Source organism: Sphaerodactylus townsendi, linkage group LG01 (genome assembly GCF_021028975.2).
Source record: "Sphaerodactylus townsendi isolate TG3544 linkage group LG01, MPM_Stown_v2.3, whole genome shotgun sequence".
In the NCBI taxonomy this organism is placed as follows: Eukaryota; Metazoa; Chordata; class Lepidosauria; order Squamata; family Sphaerodactylidae; genus Sphaerodactylus; species Sphaerodactylus townsendi.
The window spans coordinates 15,295,776-15,320,254 of NC_059425.1; the positions used below are offsets into that span (position 1 = coordinate 15,295,776).

At 48.7% G+C, this 24,479-nt stretch overlaps 1 protein-coding gene and 1 long non-coding RNA gene across 2 annotated transcripts in view; one reads left to right on the plus strand and one right to left on the minus strand.

Moving 5' to 3' along the window:
• LOC125436711 (vacuolar protein sorting-associated protein 45-like) overlaps nucleotides 1-3,922 on the plus strand; it is a 14,416-nt gene extending 10,494 nt beyond the window's left edge. The window contains exon 6 of the mRNA XM_048503944.1: nucleotides 3,784-3,922. Coding sequence (XP_048359901.1) covers nucleotides 3,784-3,922 — 139 coding nt within the window. The remainder of the gene's footprint in view (nucleotides 1-3,783) is intronic.
• Nucleotides 3,923-13,313: 9,391 nt separating this feature from the next.
• On the minus strand, nucleotides 13,314-24,084 carry LOC125442083. Its single transcript, XR_007245940.1, has 3 exons — nucleotides 23,964-24,084; nucleotides 22,326-22,447; nucleotides 13,314-13,464 (listed from the first exon to the last, which is right to left on the minus strand). It is a non-coding gene; the product is annotated as an uncharacterized LOC125442083 (long non-coding RNA).
• Between the last annotated feature and the right edge of the window lie 395 nt (nucleotides 24,085-24,479).

Consider the following 24,479-nt stretch of genomic DNA (forward strand, 5'->3'; position numbering starts at 1 on the left):
GTATTTATTGTAGTATAGAATGACGTGTCATAATGCTATGTTATTCATTCTATGTTTATGGATGTTATTATTATTTTTTTGCTGGTTGTTATTTAATGTTATGGTGATTGCTGTTGTCATCTTGCAGCTGTTGTTCACTGCCCTGAGCCCTTCGGGGGAGGGCGGCATATAAATCCAATAAACCACACCAAGCCAAACCAAAGAGGGATGTAGAATGGCAGAATACCCTTGTCAGATCTCAGGAGCTAAAACGGGAGACCACCAAGGAAGACGCTACAGCGGCAGGCCCCGAGCAAACCACCCCTGCTAGTTGCTGGTCTTAAATGTGGGGGAGCAGCAGTGGCGTAGGAGGTTAAGAGCTCGTGTATCTAATCTGGAGGAACCAGGTTTGATTCCCCGCTCTGCCGCCTGAGCTGTGGAGGCTTCTCTGGGGAATTCAGATTAGCCTGCGCACTCCCACACACGCCAGCTGGGTGACCTTGGGCTAGTCACAGCTTCTCGGAGCTCTCTCAGCCCCACCTACCTCACAGGGTGTTTGTTGTGAGGGGGGAAGGGCAAGGAGATTGTAAGCCCCTTTGAGTCTCCTACAGGAGACTTCTTCTTCTTCTTCTTCTTCTTCTTCTTCTTCTTCTTCTTCTTCTTCTTCTTCTTCTTCTTCTTCTTCAAAACCCCACCAGGGTCACTATAACTCAGCTGTGGCTTGATTGGACTCTATACCCACACACATGTGAAGGCGATCTGGCTGCGACGTCTGTCACCCCATTGATCACCAGGGTTGATTCGGCTGATCTGGCTGGCTAGGCGAGTATCCCCTATCTCCAGTGGTGGGATCCAAAAATTTTAGTAACAGGTTCCCATGGTGGTGTGATTCAAACAGTGGCGTAGCGCCAATGGGGCAGGGCGGGGCACGATGGGGGTGTGGCCGGGCATTCCAGGGGTGGGGCATTAATAATTTCTCTGTTACTGTAAAAAACTCTTACTGTAAAAAAAAGTTCCTAATTTCCAGCTGGTATCCTTCTGTCCATAATTTAAACTCATTCTAGCAAGTCCTATCGTCTCCTGCCAACAGAAACAACTACTTCTCCTCTAATTGACTGCCTGTCAAATACTTAATCCTTTGAAATACTTAATTTTGTTTCTAGAAATCAAAAGAAGGATACTTTCCTGAAACAAGGAACTTTACCATATTTCTAAAACATGTTTTTAAAACAGCCCAACAGGGAGAATTATTTTCTACCTTCGCTAACCAGCCACATAGGAAACAACAGGACTTTATGATTTTTGGACCTAATGGGATTTCTAATGGAAAAGCGGACCCAATTAGTCGCCCCCTCTCGGCACATACAAATAATTAGTGACCCACTCTCGGGAACTGGTGAGAACCTGCTGGATCCCACCTCTGGCTTCTTCCCTCACTGCTCCATGTGCGTCCCTCCCGAGGCAGCATGCTCGGTGGAAGAGGACGACCAACCCAGATAGAAGGAGGGTACCGTTCTTCGGTCAAGGTTTTCTCACACACATTTGGCAGAGGGAGAGATGCAGCTGAGAAAGTAGCAGCTTTCAGCCAGGTGGGAGTCTGGACTTTCTTTCTTTTCCCCCCCAAATACTTTATTAAATTCAAGTCAAAGGTTACAGAAAAAAAAGACAAATAGAATGATTAAAATAAGGAATTCAGTTGCAGTTCTATGAACTGGTATAGTTTCAATATCTCATCACAATTATAAAGAGTAATAAAGCTAGAGATAGAGAGAAAGAGAAAGAGAGAAAGAAGAGTTGCTATAAAATTATCAAGATGAAGTGAGGGTTAGAAAGAACAGGAGTAGTTAATAGAGGAGAGGGTAACGAGAAACACGTTTATCGTGTTTCTTGTCTTTTTGTCTTACATTATTATTCATAGGACTTCATCTTCAACTTTGATTTCTTATTACTAATACATTATTAACTAACTGTTTATATTGGGAGTCTGGACTTTCTGACCTCCCCTTGGGACAGTACGTCTCTCCCCTGCCCCTGGCCGTGTCTAGCAGCATCTGGAACCCCCCTCAGTTCCAAAAGTGCTTTGCTAGGCAGCCGGGGATGCCTGTGGGAACAGTTATTGGAGGCACACATTCCCCTCTGGAGGGAGACAATTAGCTGCACCATTCGTTGCCTCTTGGCCACAAATCCAAGGTTCCTTCAGCCAGGAGTCGGCCCGCTTCCCTCCTCGATCTAACTTACGGGTCTACAGACTATGACTCTCCAGATGTTCATGGACTACAATTCCCATCAGCCCCTGCCACTTGCAGAATAAGCCTAGAGGGGAATGCCAAGGATGTGATAAGAGTCACCTTGAGTGAATACCCCATATGAGAGACATATTTAAGGATGAGAGCTTCAATATCTGATAAACACGGGGTTCGAAAACGGTGAAAAATTGCGTATCCCATTCACATTATCTTCGTTTATGGCATGAGAACTCAGTAGCGAGAACAATCGCACAAATAACAGAATGTTATCATAAGAACCTAAGAACAAGCCAGCTGGATCAGACCAGTGTCCATCTAGTCCAGCTCTCTGCTACTCGCAGTGGCCCACCAGGTGCCTTTGGGAGCTCACCTGCAGGATGTGAAAGCAATGGCCTTCTGCGGCTGTTGCTCCCGATCACCTGGTCTGTTAAGGCATTTGCAGTCTCAGATCAAAGAGGATCAAGACTGGTAGCCATAAATCGACTTCTCTCCATAAATCTGTCCAGGCCCCTTTTAAAGCTATCCAGGTGAGTGGCCATCACCACCTCCTGTGGCAGCATGTTCCAAACACCAATCACACGTTGCATGAAGAAGTGTTTCCTTTTATTAGTCCTAATTCTTCCCCCCAGCATTTTCATATCTTCGTTTATGGCATGAGAACTCAGTAGCGAGGACGATCGCACAAATAACACAAGTACTTTGATACTGAACCGATCTATTGCCTATATTTGTGGACGCCTAGTTGGGCACTCCAAAGACGTTCATATGATGGTTAATTCTGCATTCTCCTACAGGACTCTGTGTTCGTATACTTTTATAGGATGCTGATGTTGTACATACCGTGTTTCCCCGAAAATAAGACAGTGTCTTATATTAATTTTTGCTCCCAAAGATGCGCTATGTCTTATTTTCAGGGGATGTCTTATTTTTCTGCGTTCTGTTCGTTGGGCATGTTTCCAAACAAAAGCTTTGCTACGTCTTACTTTCGGGGGATGCCTGATATTTCGCACTTCAGCAAAAACCTCTACTACGTCTTATTTTCAGGGGATGTCTTATATTCGGGGAAACAGGGTAGGATAAGAGCACTGTATTTTATAAGCATGTTTATTGTCTATTGCACTTTGTTTATAATTGAGTTGTACCAATATATATTGCATAGCGGTAGGTGCAACGCGTTGTTTTCTCTTTAAAGCAGCAGTGGCGTAGGAGGTTAAGAGCGTGTGTATCTAATCTGGAGGAACCGGGTTTGATTCCCAGCTCTGCTCCGCCTGAGCTGTGGAGGCTTATCTGGGGAATTCAGATTAGCCTGTGCACTCCCACACATGCCAGCTGGGTGACCTTGGGCTAGTCACAGCTTCTCGGAGCTCTCTCAGCCCCACCTATCTCACAGGGTGTTTGTTGTGAGGGGGGAAGGGCAAGGAGATTGTCAGCCCCTTTGAGTCTCCTGCAGGAGAGAAAGGGGGGATATAAATCCAAACTCTTCTTCTTCTTCTTCTTCTAAATCTTGCCTTTGGACCTTGACGCTCCTCCCACTGAGACATCTTTATCCTTTGAGCAGGAAGTTGCCATTCAGTCCAGAAGTCAAACCGAACACCAAGCCCCCGCCCCCATGCCCACAGTTTGTCACAGCAGACTTCCTGTGTCTCAGCACAACTAGCCAATGCGTGGACTGCTATGAGCATTTCATAGAATCATAGAGTAGGAAGAGACCCCAAGGATCATCCAGTCCAATCCCCTGCCATGCAGGAAGACACAATCAAAGCACTCCTGACAGGTGGCTATCCAGCCTCTCTTTAAAAACCTCCAAAGAAAGAAACTCCACCACACTTCGAAGTAGTGCATTCCACCGTCGAACAGCCCTGACTGTCAGGAGGTTTTTCCTGATGCTTAGGTTGAATCTCTTTTCCTTCACGTTAGCTGAATTCGCACTCTGTGAAGGAAGGTTGCTGGGTGACCTTGGACCAGTCTCAACCTCTAAGCTACCGCACAGGGCTGTTGTGTAGACAAAAGGGAGGGGAGAAGGACGGTGTAAACCATTTCGGGTCCCTGTTATAAACAAAGCAAATTAAATACAACAAAGTAAGAATCTGCGTTCTGAATTGTGCCCCCAAACCAGTGGTGGTGAACCTTTTCGAGACCGAGTGCCCAAATTGCAACTCCAAACCCACTTATTTATCGCAAAGTGCCAACACGGCAATTTAACCTGAATACTGAGGTTTTAGTTTAGAAAAAACGGTGATACTCGGGAGTAAGCTTGGTGGTAGTTGGTGGCTTTGCTTTGAAGCAACCGTGCAACTCTTCCAACGGGTGAATCACGACCCTAGGAGGATTTACTCAGAAGCAAGCCCCATTGCCAGCAACTCCCAGGTAAAGGATTGCGCTTTAGTTCTTCCCATGAAAATCAGTGGGGTTTAACTGCGCTTAACAGGGTTACCTACACTGCTTCCCCAAAACTAGGTCTTAGGTTTAATGCTAATAAATAAGCCCCCTGGCCCAGGCCAGCCTAGATTTGGGGAGAGGGGCGACTCTATTTGTGCGTGCCCATAGAGAGGGCTCCGAGTGCCACCTCTGGCACCCGTGCCATAGGTTCGCCACCACTGCCCCAAACGAAGAGGCAGCCAGTGTGTGAATCTCTTAACGTTGGGCACAAAAGGTTCTCTTTGGCTTACATCTACAGATAACCTAGTTGCAGGATCCCGTAATCAGGATTTCCAGACAGTCCCACGCGGAGCACATCACAATAATCTAAGTCTCAAGCTACACACTGCTCCTTCAGTGGGAAGGCAACCTTGTCTAGACTGGACACTCTAATTCCTTAATCTGTTATTTACGCTATCAGCGAAGACATAAGCAATGGGAAACTGCAAAAAATCCAGTTTTGAGTTTATGCAGGGGAGGGGGCAAAAACCACTCCCTGTGGATTTTTCCATTTATGGGGTGAGACTCTCCAAACTCCAAAAATAATCCACACAAGGTCCACAAACCCTCCTGTCCCCCATTAAACTATAGCCAACCGCTGGAATTCCTACTATATCACTCCCTGTTACTATGTAGGGGTAGTAACATAGTACAATGAACATAAGAACATAAGAACTAGCCAGCTGGATCAGACCAGAGTCCATCTAGTCCAGCACGCTGCTACTCGCAGTGGCCCGCCAGGTGCCTTTGGGAGCTCACCTGCAGGATGTGAAAGCAATGGCCTTCTGCGGCTGCTGCTCCTGAGCACCTGGTCTGCTAAGGCATTTGCAATCTCAGATCAAAGAGGATCAAGATTGGTAGCCATAGATCGACTTCTCCTCCATAAATCTGTCCAAGCCCCTTTTTAAAGCTATCCAGGTGAGTGGCCATCACCACCTCCTGTGGCAGCATATTCCAAACACCAATCACACGTTGTGTGAAGTTGAAGGAAGTTGATGGGAAGAAAGTCGACTCCTTGGAGCTGTGGTACTGGAGGAGAGAGTTGTAGATACCATGCACTGCCAAAAACCACAAATCAGTAGGTTGTTGTGGTTTTTCCGTATTGTGTGGCTGTGGTCTGGTAGATCTTGTTGCTAGCGTTTCGCCTGCATCTGTGCATAGTAACAGGCGAAACGTTAGGAACAAGAACTACCAGACCACAGCCACACAATATGGAAAAACCACAACAACCAGTTGAATCTGGCCACAGAAGTCTTCAACAGTAAAAATCAGTAAGCAGTGGCGTAGTGCCAATGGGGCAGTGCGTGTGTGTGAGACGTCCAGGGCAGAGCAGTGGTGGAGGCGTGGCCAGACCACGGCGGGGGGGGGGGTTCCAGGGCTGCGTGGCAGGGGTGCCGCGTGCGCACACGCCCTGGGCGCAGTTTTTCCTCGCTCCGCCTCTGTCAGTAGGTTCTAGGTCAAATCAAGCCTGAACTCTCCCTGGAAACCAAAATGACCAAGCTGAGGCTATCATCCTGTGATCACAGAAGAAGAAGAAGAAGAAGAAGAAGAAGAAGAAGAAGAAGAAGAAGAAGAAGAAGAAGAAGAAGAAGAAGAAGAAGAAGAAGAAGAAGAAGAAAAGAAGAAAAGAAGAAAAGAAGAAAAGAAGAAAAGAAGAAAAGAAGAAGAGGAGGAGGAGGAGGAGGAGGAATTTATATTCCCCTTTCTCTCCTGTAGGAGACTCAAAGGGGCTGACAAACTCAAAGGGGCTGACAAACAACAACAACAACAACAACAACGAAGAACAAAGAACAAAGAACAAAGAAGAAGAAGAAGAAGAAGAAGAAGAAGAAGAAGAAGAAGAAGAAGAAGAGGAGCAGGAGCAGGAGCAGGAGCAGGAGCAGGAGCAGGAGCAGGAGGAAAAGGAGGAGCAGGAGGAGTTTGTATTTATATCCCCCCTTTCTCTCCTGCAGGAGACTCAAAGGGGCTGACAATCTCCTTGCCCTTCCCCCCTCACAACAAACACCCTGTGAGGTAGGTGGGGCTGAGAGCGCTCCGAGAAGCTGTGACTAGCCCAAGGTCACCCAGCTGGCGTGTGTGGGAGTGCACAGGCTAGTCTGAATCCCCCAGATAAGCCTCCACAGCTCAGACGGCAGAGCGGGGAATCAAACCCGGTTCCTCCAGATTAGATACACGAGCTCTTAACCTCCTACACCACTGCTGCTTTAAGGAGAAGACAAGAGTGGGAAAGACGACAACAACAGGAAAGGTTTCAGGCAGCAGGAAAAGGTGAAATCCCAACACGAGACGGACTGAATCACTCGAGGGAGGTCACGTTTGCAAGACTTGGACAAGGCTGTTAATGATACATTTTGGAGGTCCCTCAATCATAGAGTTGCGATGAGTCAGAAGCGACACGTTGGCACACGAGACACCCTCAGGGGCGGGAATATTTATTTAGAACATTTACAACACACACACACTCCCAAACAGTGAGACTTAAAGACAGACGAAGGACTTTATCAGGTGCTATTTGCATAACCCTGGCGAAGGCCCCCTAGTCTGGACTGGCCACGAGGGAGCTCGACCCCCACCCCTGACTACAAAACCAACCACTGTCTGTTGTCTCTCGGGGACAATGGACTTCCACAGGAGAGCAGCTCAATCGGGGTGGAGCTGGGGAGGAAACCAAGTTAATAGCCGCCGGATTTGGCGAAAATGTGGGTTAATACAGACTTGCCTTTGTAACCTACTTTTTTGGGGAGTTACTCCGACATCCAGCTTTTTTGATTATTCGGTACGTCGCTAACCACCTTTCCCAACCCCGCAACCCGGGAACGGAGCTACTTCTACGAGCAAGAAAAACAATTAATCATTCCGGCCGGTGACAGGCGGGCGCTGCTGGGTCAGCAGATGGAGACATTCCTGCAGCCGCTGCGGAAGGAGAGGGCAGGTGCTCACGTCCCCTGAAGACGCCCACGTGCCCCGTCTTCAGCCGCGGGGAGCCCCGTGACTGCATCCTCCGAGTTCTCCTTTCATTGGTAGTCATTTTAAAGAGGAGAGCATCGGGTTTTAAAGAGAGATAACGTTCTAGTTAGGGTTCTGCAAGGGTTCTGAGCACACCGGCAAGTTCTGCACATGGGGACGCACCAAACCGTGAACATTCATGTGGCCATTCTTCTTGAACATAAGAACTAGCCTGCTGGATCAGACCAGAGTCCATCTAGTCCAGCTCTCTGCTACTCGCAGTGGCCCACCAGGTGCCTTTGGGAGCTCACCTGCAGGAGGTGAAAGCAATGGCCTTCTGCGGCTGCTGCTCCCGATCACCTGGTCTGCTCAGGCATTTGCAATCTCAGATCAAGGAGGATCAAGATTGGGAGCCATAGATCGACTTCTCCTCCATCAATCTGTCCAAGCCCCTTTGAAAGCTATCCAGGTTAGCGGCCATCACCACCTCCTGTGGCAGCATATTCCAAACACCCATCACACGTTGCGTGAAGAAGTGTTTCCTTTGATTAGTCCTAATTCTTCCCCCCAGCATTTTCAATGGATGCCCCCTGGTTCTAGTATTGTGAGAAAGAGGGGAAAATGTCTTTTTGTCAACATTTTCTACCCCATGCATAATTTTATAGACTTCAATCATATTTAAAATTTAAAAAGGGCTTGGACAAATTTATGGAGGAGAAGTCGATCTATGGCTACCAATCTTGATCCTCCTTGATCTCAAATTGCAAATGCTTTAGCAGACCAGGTGCTCAGGAGCAGCAGCAGCAGAAGGCCCTTGCTTTCACGTTTATAGTCTTCTTGGAGTGCGATGCTGAAGTCTTGGGACCGGGATCGAGAGTGGCCAAAGGGGGAGTCCAACCCCTTTCTAGGAGCAGCAGTGGCGTAGTGGTTAAGAGCAGGTGCACTCTAATCTGGAGGACCAGGTTTGATTCCTCGCTCTGCCACTTCAGCTGTGGAGGCTTATCTGGCAAATTAGATTAGCTTGTGTGCTCCAACACATGCCAGCTGGGTGACCTTGGGCTAGTCACAGTTCTTCGGAGCTCCCTCAGCCCCCTCTACCTCACAGGGTGTTTGTTGTGAGGGGGAAGGGAAAGGAGGTTGTAAACCCCTCTGAGCATCCTTACAGGAGAGAAAGGGGGGATATAAATCCAACTCTTCTTCTTCCTTAAAGATCATTTCTGGTCCTCGTCTAGTCATGGCGTGCGCATCCGTTCTCATCCCCCTATGTTGGCTTCTTTTTACGCCATCTGTTTGAAAGCTTATGCTATTTATAATTTTTTATGTCTATTTTTATATTATTTATTGTACCGATTGTTTTATTGTAAGCCGCCCGGAGATCTGAGGGAAATTGGTGGGAAATAAGTGTAATAAATAACTGAAAATAAATAAAGCCATCTGTCCTTTGCCACACTCAGCTGTGGTCTCAAAGTGGGAAGGCTGAAATGGTCACAGTTTGGGAGAAAAGGTAATCCAGTATTATGGCAACGGCTACATGCAACTAGTAACCATTTTATAAAGGTGCAAATGAGCAAGTTTGTCAAGGGACAACATGTAACCCAGGAGTGCCTAATAGCTGCTCAGGAGAAATTATCACCTGCAGGAGCGTTTATAGCAGTGGTGGCGAACCTTTTCGAGACCGAGTGCCCAAATTGCAACCCAACACCCACTTATTTATTGCAAAGCGCCAACACGGCCATTTAACCTGAACACTGAGGTTTTAGTTTAGAAAAACCGGTTGGCTCTGAGGTGTGCGTTACTTGGGAGTAAGCTTGGTGGTAGTCGGTGGCTTTGCTTTGAAACAACCGTGCAACTCTTTGAACGGGTGAATCACGACCCTAGGAGGGTTTACTCAGAAGCAAGCCCCATTGCCAGCAACCGAGCTTACTCCCAGGTAAAGGATCGCGCTTTAATTCTTTGCATGAAAATCAGTGGGGTTTAACAGCGCTTATCAGGGTTACCTACACTGCTTCCCCAAAACTAGGTCTTAGGTTTAATGCTAATAATCGAGCCCAGCAGCCCAGGCCAGCCTAGATGTGGGGGGGGGGGGGCACTCTGTTTGCGCGTGCCCACAGAGAGGGCTCTGAGTGCCCCCTCTGGCACCCGTGCCATAGGTTCACCACCACTGGTTTATAGGAATCCAAACATTTCCAATTCTCCAAATCTCTGAGGACTAGAAAACTAAATTAAGTTATCCATCACCTTGTTAAGTCATATTTAGCATCCACAGAGACCTTTTCTAAAAGACTCTACAGACATTCTGTCCACACTGGGTAGCATCTCAGCAAGACTCGCAGACACATTATTATTATCTTTGTGGCTCGAGTACAGCTTGCTTATGGGCAGCAAAGTGAATTTATAGCAGAGGTCAATTATAAGCAGCTGTGCCTTGAACTGGACATGGAATTCAACAAGCAACAAAGCAGAGATCATCCCTACAGGGGTCACGTATTTTCAAATCAAACACCAGGGCTGTCCCGTGTAGTAGTAGTAGTAGTAGTAGTAGTAGTAGTAGTAGTAGTAGTAGTAGTAGTAGAAGAAGAAGAAGAAGAAGAAGAAGAAGAAGAAGAAGAAGAAGAAGAAGAAGAAGAAGAAGAAGAAGAAGAAGAAGAAGAGGAGGAGGAGTTGGAGGAGGAGGAGGAGTTTGGATTTATATCCCCCCTTTCTCTCCTGCAGGAGACTCAAAGGGGCTGACAATCTCCTTGCCCTTCCCCCCTCACAACAAACACCCTGTAGGGTAGGTGGGGCTGAGAGAGCTCCGAGAAACTGTGACTAGCCCAAGGTCACCCAGCTGGCGTGTGTGGGAGTGCACAGGCTAATCTGAATTCCCCAGATAAGCCTCCACAGGTTAAACTTGACGGCCCTTGGGGTTTCTTCCAACTGTGATTCTACGATTTCACGTTTCCTAAAGCAGCACACAGGAACAGGTTCAAGTCACCTGTCCCACAGCTTTTAAGTTGCGGGTCTCTTTATCACTTGACAAGCCCCATTGCCAAAGGCGGTTCCATTTGGAAGGGGGACTCAGCCCCACGTTTTGGAGAGGGAAAACGGAAAGAATTCTTGACTTGCCCACTTGGTAGCAGGCCAGCGAGGAAAGGAAGCTGCCGTTGCAACTTTCTTCGTCCAAAAGACAGCAGGAAGGTAGAGGGCCAGATGTCCATTTTATAGTCCACTCTAGGAGGAATTTTCACGGCCACTAGCTCCGACTGACAGCAGCGCAATAAAAGCAGCAGCTACCTGCATAAGCGAGCGCATGGGCTGGCTCTTTCTCCTCCTACCCCACCCCCCATCCGTTATTTATTTTTTTTAACCTCACACGGCAGTGCTTTTAAAAACAGATTTAGGACTCTACAAAGATGCCATAAGGATCATTATCTGCAGAGGTGGGATCCAGCAGGTTCTCACAGGTTCCCGAGAGTAGGTTACTAATTATTTGTGTGTGCCGAGAGGGGGTTACTAATGGGTGATTTTGCCACGTGATTTTTGCCTTAGTCACGCCCCTCCTCTCAGCAGTAGCGCACAGAACTTGAAGCTGTCTAGCAGGAGGTGCACCGGCGTGCGTGGCAGCCTGCGCCTGCGTGCATTCGTTTCCCGCCCAAGGACCGGCGCAGTGGCTGCATCCTTGCCACAACCCTGCCCAGGAATGCCCCGCCCCCGGAATGCCCGGCCACGCCCCCGTCGTGCCCCGCCCAGCCCCATTGGCACTACGCCACAGTTTGAATCCCACCACCATGGGAACCTGTTACTAAAATTTTTGGATCCCACCACTGGCTATCTGGTTTCTTCCAGAAACGGGACCTGGAGCGTGCTGCCCAATCGCGCTTGACAACTTCAAAAGCAGGGGCAGGGAGAAGAGAATTTGTACGTGCATATAGGTGGATTTGTGGAAAGCAAGAACAAGTAGCGCTGCAAAGAGTGCCGAGACCTGGACGCTTGTGAAGTCATTTTCTGATTTCATGCAATTCATTAGGCAAGATGTCGTGATGACAGACAGTGTGGTGTAGTGGTTAAAGCATCAGACTAGGACCCGGAACTCCAGATTCAAAGCCCCACTGTGTCATGGAAACTTGATAGGTCACCTTGGACCAGACGCACACAATCAGCCCAGCCCACCTCACAGGGTCATTTGGGGATAAAATAAAGGAAAAGAGAACAATGCTACCGGTCTTGGGTCTCCACTAGGGAGAAAGGTAGGAGAAAAATAAAAAAATAAATACAATTGGAGTGTTGTGGGGATTCTGGGCTGTATGGCCGTGTTCCTGTAGCATTCTCTCCTGATGTTTTGTCTGCATCTTCAGATGCCAGCCACAGATGCAGGCGAAACGTCAGAAGAAAATGCTACTGGAACACGGCCATACAGCCTGGAAACCCCACAATACTCCAGTGATTCCAGCAATGAAAGCCTTCAACAATACAATAAATACAACTGTTACAACGAAGAAGAAGAAGAAGAAGAAGAAGAAGAAGAAGAAGAAGAAGAGGAGGAGGAGGAGGAGGAGGAGGAGGAGGAGGAGGAGGAGGAGGAGGAGGAGGAGTTTGGATTTATATCCCCCCTTTCTCTCTTGCAGGAGACTCAAAGGGGCTGACAATCTCCTTGCCCTTCCCCCCTCACAACAAACACCCTGTGAGGTAGGTGGGGCTAAGAGAGCTCCGAGAAGCTGTGACTAGCCCAAGGTCACCCAGCTGGCGTGTGTGGGAGTGCCCAGGCTAATCTGAATTCCCCAGATAAGCCTCCACAGCTCAGGCGGCAGAGCTGGGAATCAAACCCGGTTCCTCCAGATTAGATAGACAAGCTCTTAACCTCCTACGCCACTGCTGAAGAGGCAAGATGGGCCTTATCAACCTCCATCTTCAAAGACTCTATACCTGCATTTACCAGAGGCCGAGTACAACCAGACCTGGGACGGCCCATAACTATGACATCTTGTCCCACTTAACATCTTCTTGAGGCACTGCTGGAAACCGACTAGACGTTCCAGGGTCTGATTCAGTGAGGCAATTCTGACGTTCTTGGGAATGGCCTGCAGGTACCAAGAATACAAAGCAGACCCCGGAACAAACGGTAAACCAAACTTGGGCTAGGTGTCTAGGAGGGCTCACACAACTTTTGTTTTTGCCAGGACTTTACAAGAAGAAGAAGAAGAAGAAGAGTTTGGATTTATATCCCCCCTTTCTCTCCTGCAGGAGACTCAAAGGGGCTTACACAATCTCCTTTCCCTCCCCCCCTCACAACAAACACGCTGTGAGGTGGGTGGGGCTGAGAGAGCTCCGAAGAACTGTGACTAGCCCAAGGTCACCCAGTTGGCATGTGCTGGAGAGCACAAGCTAATCTGATTCACCAGAGAAGCCTCCACAGCTCAAACAGCAGAGCTGGGAATCAAACTCGGTTCTCCAGATTAGAGTGCACCTGCTCTTAACCACTATGCCACGCTGGCTCTCTTTACTTGCCACACAATGAGGAGCACACTTTCAAATTCATTCAGGAGAGAAAGAAACCACTGGCAGCCCAACAAATCGACACTCTGAATCTGCCCAACAAATCGACGCTGCCTGCCATCTTCCTCCTGATTGCTTTCACAGAAAACAGCCCTGCTGTTAAGGGGTCTACAGATGCCTATTTCTAGCCCTAGATTTGTCTCGACGGAACTCACAGCGCCCTTTAGAAAAGCACAGCGGAAACCCAATGCCGCTTCAAAGCTCAGCTTACCTTTTTGTGTTGTGGATAATGGTACCGCCCAGCACGATCCGGACCCCGGGGGTGGTGCGATTCAGATTGTAAACGGTGAGGGCTTCTTCATAGGTCGCCCCTCCGATGATAAAGACGATGATGTCTTGCGGCCTGCAAAGAACCGGAACGGCTGTTTAGAGCGGTTGACAGGAAAAGGCAGGAAGCAACCGAGTGGGCAAAATTCCTGACGTGGCTCACAGTCCCACGAGACTCCTGTCCGAACCCCCCACGCTACCCAGGTGAACCAGCACGGAAAAGCACTTTGATGGATGCACTGAGTGGCAGGGATCCAATCATTCTAGTTCTAAACGGTCTTGCTTCCAACTAAAAAAAAAAACATTTTTTACTAGTTCCTGAATGCTGTGGTCAAGTGGTCGAGGCAGAAAAAGCCCGGTTTATTTATTTATACCTCAAATTTGTTACACCGCCCACCCCCGAAGGGCTCTGGGTGGTGTAATGTCAAATATATCAAATAAAATACGGTGGAACCTTGGCAATCATAGCCTTCGGTTTTCGTCCATTTCAGTTTTCGCCGGTCACCCCCGGCCGTTTTTTTGCCTCGGTTTTCGCCGGGTGCCTCTGTTTTTGGCTACACCGTTTGTGTAAATTTACCCTTTTTGTGTAAATTTGCTATGCCATTTGTGTAAATTTACGCTTTTTTGCGTAAATTTGCCACTCCGTTTGCGTAGCGCATGCGCCAACGGCATAGCTTCGGTTTTCACCAGTTTCGGTTTTCGCTAAGTGTCGCCAGACGGATTACCGGCGAAAACCGAGGTTCCGCCGTACATCATAAGAACCTTAAAACAGATCAAATAAAACCTAAAAACAATTATCAGACGGCAAAACAAACTCTACTTCCCAGGAGCGGTAAAAAAAACACCGTATTCCACCTCAGTAGGGAATGGCACTCACATTTGGGCTGTCTCCCCAAAGGCCTGGCGGAACAACTCTGTTTCACAGGCCCTGTGGAACTGCTCAAGGTCCCACAGGGCCCGGACGGTCGAAGGCAGAATGTTCCACCAGGCTGGGGCCAAGGCACTGAAGGCCCCGCCCCAGGTGAAGGCCAGCTGCGTCATAGAGGGGCCGGGGACCACCAGCAAATTGGCCTCAGCCACCAGGAGATTGGCCTCAGCTTTCTGATGAAGGGCGTTCTGGAGCAAAACTCCACATCTGTCTCTGGGTGGAATGAGAATCTGTCAAAAGCAGGGTGATCACTTTAGCTCCAGCTTGGCTGCTGGAAAACCAGGTCAGGACAGTTGCAAGAAAATTTATGTTTCATCTGCCTGGACATAAGAACAGAAGAACAAGCCAGCTGGATCAGACCAGAGTCCATCTAGTCCAGCACTCTGCTACTCGCAGTGGCCCACCAGGTGCCTTTGGGAGCTCACCTGCAGGAGGTGAAAGCAAGGGCCTTCTGCAGCTGCTGCTGCTCCCGAGCACCTGGTCTGCTAAGGCATTTAAGAACATAAGAACTAGCCTGCTGGATCAGACCAGAGTCCATCTAGTCCAGCACTCTGCTCCTTGCAGTGGCCCACCAGGTGCCTTTGGGAGCTCACCTGCAGGAGGTGAAAGCAAGGGCCTTCTGCTGCTGCTGCTGCTCCCGAGCACCTGGTCTGCTAAGGCATTGAAGAACATAAGAAAGCGCTTGCTGGATCAGACCAGAGTCCATCTAGTCCAGCACTCTGCTACTCACAGTGGCCCACCAGGTGCCTTTGGGAGCTCACCTGCAGGAGGTGAAAGCAATGGCCTTCTGCTGCTGCTGCTCCCGAGCACCTGGTCTGCTCAGGCATTTGCAACCTCAGATCAAGGAGGATCAAGATTGGGAGCCAGAGATCGACTTCTCCTCCATCAATCTGTTCTCCAGATTAGACGCCACCTGCTCTTAACCACGGCACCACGCCGGCTTTCAGGAAGACAACGGCAACCCCTTTTAAGTTTGTCTTTCCCCTTCAAAACACAGCGAGGTCATCGCAAGTCAGGTGCAATTTGAGGGTCCGCCAACCAACGGTTGGGATCTGGGGGCCACAGTTTGAAAGCCGCCGACTGGGGAGGGAAAGATGCTCTACCTGACATAGAGAACCCCTGACCAGCATTATTTTCCCCCAGCTCAACTCTCTTCCGCTGCAACTCCTTCATCCCCGGCTCGCGCCTCCTCTCCTGTTGCTAAGGTCTGCCGCAGCTGTTAATGCGTCTCCAGTGCCGGGGGGGCTTTTGTAACAGTAGATAAAAAGGACACGAAATATTCCTCTTGCAAGAGGAAGAGGCTCAAGAACGTGCCAGCGCTCAGCCCATGCCGGGGGAGTCTGCCTTTTGCAGATGGCGAGCGAGGGAGAGGGCGAGAGGGGGCGGAGTTGGAAGGTTTTCCGGAGCAGAAACGGGTCCAGTCAAAAGAGCAAAGGAACGGGAATAGCAAGACGTGCGGCGAGTGCCAAAAGTTCACGCCGCTCTCTCGGCGGGGATAAAGGGAGAAGAACCGTCTCACATCCCACCCTGCTAGGAACAAAATGTAAGATCCTCCAGTACAGCAACCCGAGAATTAAGCTGGATATATTTAGCAACTGCCGAGCGTGCACATTGTACGGCTCTGAACAGTTCACCGACGCCGTGTGCAGGGTTTCGTGCACCAGCCACAATGTTAGTCACACATCGGCATTCGGGGTGGGCAGGGGGGAGCGAGGAAAAGAGATCATCGCGCTGCCGCGCAAGCGACTGTTGAGGAGCTGACTGTTGTGGGTTTTCCGGGATGCGTGGCCACGGTCTGGTACTTTTTGCTCTTCGTGTTTTACCCAACCTATGGCTGGTGCCATTAGAATCATAGAATCATAGAGTTGGAGGAGACCCCCAGGGGCCATCAAGTCCAACCCCCTGCCATGCAGGAACACACAATCAAAACACTCCCGACAGATGGCCATCCAGCCTCTCTTTAAAAACCTCCAACGAAGGAGACTCCACCACACTCCGAGGCAGTGCATTCCACTGTCCAACAGCCCTGACGGTCAGGAATTTTCCTGATGTTTAGGTGGAATCTCTTTTCCTTCACCTTGAACCCGTGACTCCTGGTCCTCGTCTCTGGAGCCGCAGAAAACAAGCTTGCTCCCTCCCCAACATGACATCCCTTCAAATATCTAAACATGGCTATCATGTCCGCCTTCGCTTCCCTAAACATCCCCAGCTCCCTAAGTCTCTCCTTGTAGGGCATGGATTCCAGACCTTTCGTCATTTTGGTCGCCCTCCTCTGGACCCGTTCCAGCTTGTCAATATTACGGTGCCCAGAACTGCACACAGTATTCCAGGTGAGGTTCTACATGCCTGTGAAGGTGTCCAGTCATAGATGCCATAGATGCGGGTGAAATGTTAGGGGCAAAAGTGACCAGACCATGGCCACACAACCTGGAAAACCCACAATAGCCAGTTGATTCCACCTGTGAAAGTCTTCAACAATACATTGTTGAGGAGCTCTTTCTTCAGGAACAGGATGCTCCACCCCAGCATATCAGGCGATGCATACTGTCATGCCCCCACAGAGCCTTTGGTTATTTCCCCTTCAAGATTTAGTTTCCCCACAGTCAGTATGGTTTTGCTTATTGTTAAGTCTTCCATGGGAGGTTATTTTAGTTAGTCCCTGCCCCTTCAAAACTTTTCCCAGTAGGCAATTTCCTCTCCTTACCCAGCATCCCCCTGTTTTTAGTTAGCCAGTCAGTCTCAAAGAGGTGCTAAGGGAAGCTGGGGCCCCTTAATATTCGTGACGTTCATGTGTCCGTATGGTGATCCAAAGAGGAGTCCATAGGTTCATGTGATGGTCTTCCAGGGGTCTGCAACCTGCGGCTCTCCAGATGTTCATGTACTACAGGAGCAGCAGTGGCGTAGGAGGTTAAGAGCTCGTGTATCTAATCTGGAGGAACCGGGTTTGATTCCCAGCTCTGCCGCCTGAGCTGTGGAGGCTTATCTGGGGAATTCAGATTAGCCTGTGCACTCCCACACACGCCAGCTGGGTGACCTTGGGCTAGTCACAGCTTCTCGGAGCTCTCTCAGCCCCACCCACCTCACAGGGTGTTTGTTGTGAGGGGGGAAGGGCAAGGAGATTGTAAGCCCCTTTGAGTCTCCTGCAGGAGAGAAAGGGGGGATATAAATCCAAACTCTTCTTCTTCTTCTTCTACAATTCCCATTAGCCCCTGCCAGCATGGCCAACTGGCCATGCTGACAGGGGCTGATGGGAATTGTAGTTCATGAACATCTGGAGAGCCGCAGGTTGCAGACCCCTGGAAGAGAGCAAGCCAAGTCCAACAGCAGCTTCAGCAAAGACCAAGACCAACAGAGCCGCAAGGAAGCAAGAGACAGCGATCCATCTCAAAACAGCCAGAAAAGGACACCATCGAAAGCTCCTATCATCCCAAAGACAAGCAAGTACTCCCATTAGTTACAGCCAGGGAGGAGTTAAGAGTCTCGTTTTTCTCTATTAATAAAACCATTATTAGAACGGTTAAGACTGGCTTGTGTCTGGACCTTTCTGTCCCAGCCGAGAACAGGGCACCTCCAACAGAGTCACTTGGGGGGGAATCAAAACACTCACAGTGACTCCAAGGGAAAGCCCTGACTAATCCTTTCTCCTTATTTGTCGTAATTGTCCTTTGAGCACATTTAGAAGATGATGCGGTGGGGAGAGAGAAAAGCAGACGCTAGAACTCAAAGGTTTGCTATTTTGGGATAAGTGCTCATGCAGGAAGAACGACACAAAAGATGCTGCAATCAAAATCCAACACACACACGCACACACATACACACACGCTTCGCTGCCACCACAACACGAAGCTTTCGGCAAGAGAAGGTGTGGGTGTGTTGTGCAGAAACACAGGAGGGGGGGGAGGGCACGGGCTGGTGAGATCTTTGGGAGCTGGAGCAGCTGCGTCTGGTGGCCAAGACAGGAGCAGATGTGTTTGCAAAACAACAGGCTTTCTCCTGTGCCAATGAGGCCAGCCGGTTTCTGAAGGAAAGAAGGGAGCCCAGACGGAGACGACCCAAGACCGGGGCCTGCTCGGAGCAGCCCTGGAGCCTCCCCCGCAACACTCAAACCCGAGACAGCAAAGAATCCAGTTTTCAAACACAGGTGGGGGTGGAGGAAAGATGTCATGGTCGGTGCTCAGAGAACAGCAGCCACTAAATACCAAGAGGACAGAAACACATGCCCCAAACTCCACTGCAGAGGTTAGCAATGAAAGAAGGATATTTAAGAAGGATATTGACAAGCTGGAACGGGTCCAGAGGAGGGCAACCAATAGGGTCAAAGGTCTGGAATCCAGGCCCTAAGAGGAGAGACGTAGGGAGCTGGGAATGTTTGTTGAAGAGACGGCTAAGAGGTAACATGATAGCCATGTTTAGATAGCTGAAGGGATGACATGTTGGGGAGGGAGCAAGCTTGTTTTCTGTGGTTTCTGAGCTGTATGGCCATTTCTAGCCAGCTACAGATGCAGGCAAAATGTCAGGAGAAAATGCTGCTAGAACACGGCCATACAACCCGGAAACCGCACAACCCCCCAGTGATTCCGGCCGTGAAAGCCTTCGACAATACAAGAGAGCCATAATTTCAGAGCAGCTCTCAGGGATCTGTGAGGAGCTCCTGGATTTCTGCGGCTCCAGAGACCAGGACCAGGAGTCATGGGTTCAAGGTGAAGGAAAAGAGATTCCACCTAAACATCAGGAAGAACTTCCTGACCATCAGGGCTGTTAGACAGTGGAATGCACTACCTCGGAGTGTGGTGGAGTCTCCTTCTTTGGAGGTTTTCAAAGAGAGGCTGGATGGCCATCTGTCAGGAGTGCTTTGGTTGTGTGTTCCTTCATGGCAGGGGGTTGGACTTGATGGCCCTTGGGGTCTCTTCCAACTCTATGATTCTAAGGAGCCCAACCCTCCGACCCTTGGAATGGAAGGAACCATCCCTGCCCTCTTGTGCAGGTCTGACCAGTAACACCGTCCCCCCACCCCCTTGACCTGAGCTGGTACCTCCGAACCTGAGAATAATTTATAATACATCTTATACAATGCTTTTGAGAATTTGTTACTAAGTACAGTCCCATTACGCTTCTTAGGTTGCCTAAGTGCCCTCATTGTATGTTTTGTTATTACCTTTATATCCAGTTGAATATTACTTATCACATAATCACAATATATCTTTATGAATTATCTTTATGAACGGTGTATGAATTTTCTATTGACTTTATACTCAAACTAATTGCATATACCCATTAGTTCATTGCCTTGTGTCACTGTATATACAGTCCATGTTTCCTAGGCTGGGCTGGCCTCAGATTTTTTAGTATTGGTTTGACTGTTTATATTTGCTGATCTGTTTAATAATTTATCTGTTCCAGTTTTGTGTATTGTCAAAGGCTTTCTCAGCTGGGATCAACTGGCTGTTGTGGGTTTTCTGGGCTGCGTGGCCGTGGTCTGGAAGTTTTTGCTTCTAATGGAGCAGCAGTGGCATAGTGGCTAAGAGCAGTGGCTAAGAGCAGGTGCACTCTGATCTGGAGGAACCGGGTTTGATTCCCAGCTCTGCCGCCTGAGCTGTGGAGGCTTATCCGGGGAATTCAGATTAGCCTGTGCAGTCCCACACACGCCAGCTGGGTGACCTTGGGCTAGTCACAGCTTCTCGGAGCTCTCTCAGCCCCACCTACCTCACAGGGTGTTTGTTGTGAGGGGGGAAGGGCAAGGAGATTGTCAGCCCCTTTGAGTCTCCTTACAGGAGAGAAAGGGGGGATATAAATCCAAACTCTTCTTCTTCTTCTCACTGCTCTGACTGGTCTTGTGTTTTTATGATCAAAAATATCTGAAATGTGATTGTGAGAAACCTCTGCTGTCCAAACGCAGGCACAATTTAACAGCTGTGACCCATGCCTCTGTCGCTCTCTTGCAGAAGGGCAATTGACAGCAAAAACGGTCTAGTGCTTTTGCGTAACTCCTGGAATCAGATCAATATATCCGGCCCCAAGGCAAGAGGCCGCACATGGCAAGACACCCAGCTATGGCAGTGCCCAGCTGACCTGCTAAAGCAGTGGTGGCGAACCTATGACATGGGTGCCAGAGGTGGCACTCAGAGCCCTCTCTGTGGGCACGCGCAGAGTCACCCCCCACACACACACACACATCTAGGCTGGCCTGGGCTGCTGGGCTCGATTATTAGCATTAAACCTAAGACCTACTTTTGGGGAAGCAGTGTAGGTAACCCTGTTAAGCGCTGTTAAACCCCACTGATTTTCATGCAAAGAACTAAAGCACGATCCTTCACCTGGGAGTAAGCTCGGTTGCCGGCAATGGGAATTTGCTCCTGAGTAAACCCTCCTAGGGTCATGATTCACCCGTTGGAAGAGTTGCACGGTTGCTTCAAAGCAAAGCCACCGACTACCACCAAGCTTACTCCTGAGTAACGCACACCTCGGAGCCAACCATTTTTTCTAAACTAAAACCTCAGCATTCAGGTTAAATAGCCGTGTCGGCACTTTGCGATAAATAAGTGGGTTTTGGGTTGCAATTTGGGCACTTGGTCTCGAAAAGGTTCGCCATCACTGTGCTAAAGCTTCACTAGGAACAATTCTCCAAATAGCAATTAGGAAACTCTCTCTCCATCACCACGTATCTTTTTTTTTTTAAAGGGCACTCATTTGTTCAATGTCCTAACATTTTCAGCAACTTTTTGTTTTTCACCAGGGGTCCCCAAACTTCTTCAGCCTTTGGAAATCTGACACAGCAACGGTGGATCCGGCCACAAAAGGGCAGCCGGACGAGGCAAAGCCGGCCACAAAATGGTTGCCACGGCTTGCTTTCAGTCACAGACCTATGTTGGCAGCTGTTGCCAAAGAAACCTTTTTAAAAATCAGCACAGCCAATTAAATTTCAAATGCATAATCAGAACCTTTGCGAGACAAACGCCACCCCTGGTTTACACCATTTTTCTTCCTTGATCCCCAAAGAGCCCTTACTGTGCAGTTGTTAAGTGGCAAACAGTAGAAGAGAGGCAGACAGGCAAACAGAGGCTCCTTCCGCACGTGCAGAATAATGCACTTTCAAACTGCTTTCAGGGCTCTTTGAAGCTGTGCGGAATAGCCAAACCCACTTGCAAACAGTTGTGAAAGTGGTTTGAAAACACATTATTCTGCGTGTGCGGAAGGGACCAGACAGACAGGGAAGAAGAAAGGAGTTGATAATAAAACTGCAAAGATTGTCATGCCCTTATATAAAGCCGTGGTGCGACCGCACTTGGAGTACCGTGTTCAGTTCTGGTCGCAACATTTCAATAAGGATATCGAAGAGATAGAAAAAGTGCAGAGAAGGGCAACGAGGATGATTGAGGGACTGGAGCACCTTCCTTATGAGGAGAGGCTGCAGCGTTTGGGACTCTTTAGCTTGGAGAGGAGATGTCTGAGGGAGGATATGATTGAAGTCTATAAAATTATGCATGGGGTAGAAAATATGGACAGAGAGAAATTTTTCTCTCTTTCTCCCAATACTAGAACCAGGGGGCATCCATTGAAAATGCTGGGGGGAAGAATTAGGACTAATAAAAGGAAACACTTCTTCACGCAACATGTGATTGGTGTTTGGAATATGCTGCCGCAGGAGGTGGTGACGGCCACTAACCTGGATAGCTTTAAAAAGGGCTTGGACAGATTTATGGAGGAGGTCGATCTATGGCTACCAATCTTGATCCTCCTTGATCTGAGATTGCAAATGCCTTAGCAGACCAGGTGCTCAGGAGCAGCAGAAGGCCCTTGCTTTCCCATCCTGCATGTGAGCTCCCAAAGGCACCTGGTGGGCCACTGCGAGTAGCAGAGAGCTGGACTAGATGGACTCTGGTCCGATCCAGCAGGCTAGTTCTAAAAAAACAACAACGCATAAATCACCCATCCCCAAGGGGAGGGCAGGTGCGGCGATCGATGATTGCGGGCGCCAGAAGCAGCCCCCTCCCCCCCTGCAGTTGCCATACCTGTCACGAAGCGTGCTGGGACCGAGGTAGGGGTACTGACTGTCCTTCAGTTTTCCCTTGATCAGCTGGTCGAGGGTCTCGTGCAACAACGGCTGGTGTTGGGTGTACACGTTTTCAACTCCCTGTTTGACAAGAGAGCAAAACAAACGTTAGGACAATTTTAGAAACCACCTTTCCCCATATTGAAGAAGAAGAGTTTGGATTTATATCCCCCCCTTTCTCTCCTCTAGGAGACTCAAAGGGGCTTACAATCTACTTTCCCTTCCCCCCCTCACAACAAACACCCTGTGAGGTGGGTGGGGCTGAGAGAGCTCCGAAGAACTGTGACTAGCCCAAGGTCACCCAGCTGGCGTGTGTGAATTCCCCAGATAAGCCTCCAGCTGGCGTGTGTGAATTCCCCCGATAAGCCTCCACAGCTCAGGAGGCAGAGCTGGGAATCAAACCCGGTTCCTCCAGATTAGATACACGAGCTCTTAACCTCCTACACCACTGCTGCTACGCCTCCTATTGCCCAATTAGATCCCTCCGTTCCTCGGAGGAGAACCTTCTGGAAATCCCTGGCTGCAAAAATATCTGGCTGGCCTCAACTAGGGCCAGGGAGTACTCCGTCCTGGGCCCTACCTGGTGGGAAATTCTCCCAAATGAGATCAGGGCCCTGCGGAACTTGAGTAGTTTCCGCAGGGCCTGTAAGACGGAGCTATTCCACCAGGCTGATATTCATCTTCATTGGCCTCCCAGGAGATATCTGAGTTAAAGTCGCCATCTTGCTTGTTTTAGGTATGGTTACATTATAGCTGTGTGTTTTTATGACGTTTTAAAGATTTTATGATTGTTTTAATTGTGTTTTATGTTGTGGTATAGCTGCCCTGAGCCCCTCAGGGATAGGTGGGGTAAAAAATATATATCCCAAAAATAAATAAATAAATAATAAACCCCCAGAAGAAATCTGGTTCTGACTTAGCTTTAAAAAGGGCTTGGACAGATTTAAGGAAGAGAAGTCGATGTACCCAATCTCGATCCTCCTTGATCTCAGATTGCAAATGCCTTAGCAGACCAGGTGCTCGGGAGCAGCAGCAGCAGCAGGCCATTGCTTTCACATCCTGCAGGTGAGCTCCCAAAGGCACCGGGTGTCTGTCCAAGCCCCTTTTAAAGCTATCCAGGTTAGTGGCCATCACCACCTCCTGTGGCAGCATATTCCAAACACCCATCACACGTTGCGTGAAGAAGTGTTTCCCTTTATTAGTCCTAATTCTTCCCCCCGGCATTTTCAATGAATGCCCCCTGGTTCTAGTATTGTGAGAAAGAGAGAAACATTTCTCTCTGTCCACATTTTCTACCCCATGCATAATTTTATAGACTTCAATCATATCCCCCCTCAGACGTCTCCTCTCCGAACTAAAGAGTCCCAAACGCTGCAGCCTCTCCTCATAAGGAAGTTGCTCCAATCCTTCAATCATCCTCGTTGCCCTTCTCTGCCCTTTTTCTATCTCTTCGATATCCTTTTTGAGATGTGGTGACCAGAACTGAACACAGGACTCCAAGTGCGGTCGCACCACGGCTTTATATAAGGGCCTGCCTGTTTTGTTAACAATACTCTGCAATGTATCCAGATATCACTGTGTAAATCAGTAATAATACCTTCAGCCCTTTGAGGAACTGTTTGGTGATAGCCACCGCATCCTTGGGACTGAAGAGGTCGCTCCCTCGAACTCGCTTCCCTCCGTATTCTATAACAGCAGACACCAGCTATTCCAAGAGAGAAGAAAATAGTGCCCGGTTAAATTCAGGGAAAAAAATCAATTAAAAGAAGAGTCATATGATTAATACTCATTAAAACCTTGGCTACCCCTCAGAACTATATACTCATTTCTAACTCATTCCTCCCACAAAACTGAATTAAATTAAAACAAACAGTAATATGTTCACTGTAACCCTTCAAAGGCAGCCAGCCCCATACATCTTCATCCAAGCCTTCTTTTTATATACATATATCCAGTGGTGGGATTCATAACAACACAAGCCTTTATTGGCATATAAAACAGGACAAAATTTTAAAACAAAACAAGGTTAAGAAATACAGTTAAAATTACGGTGGTGGGATTCAAATAATTTAACAACTGGTTGTTTACAAGCACCATTTTAACAACCGGTTCT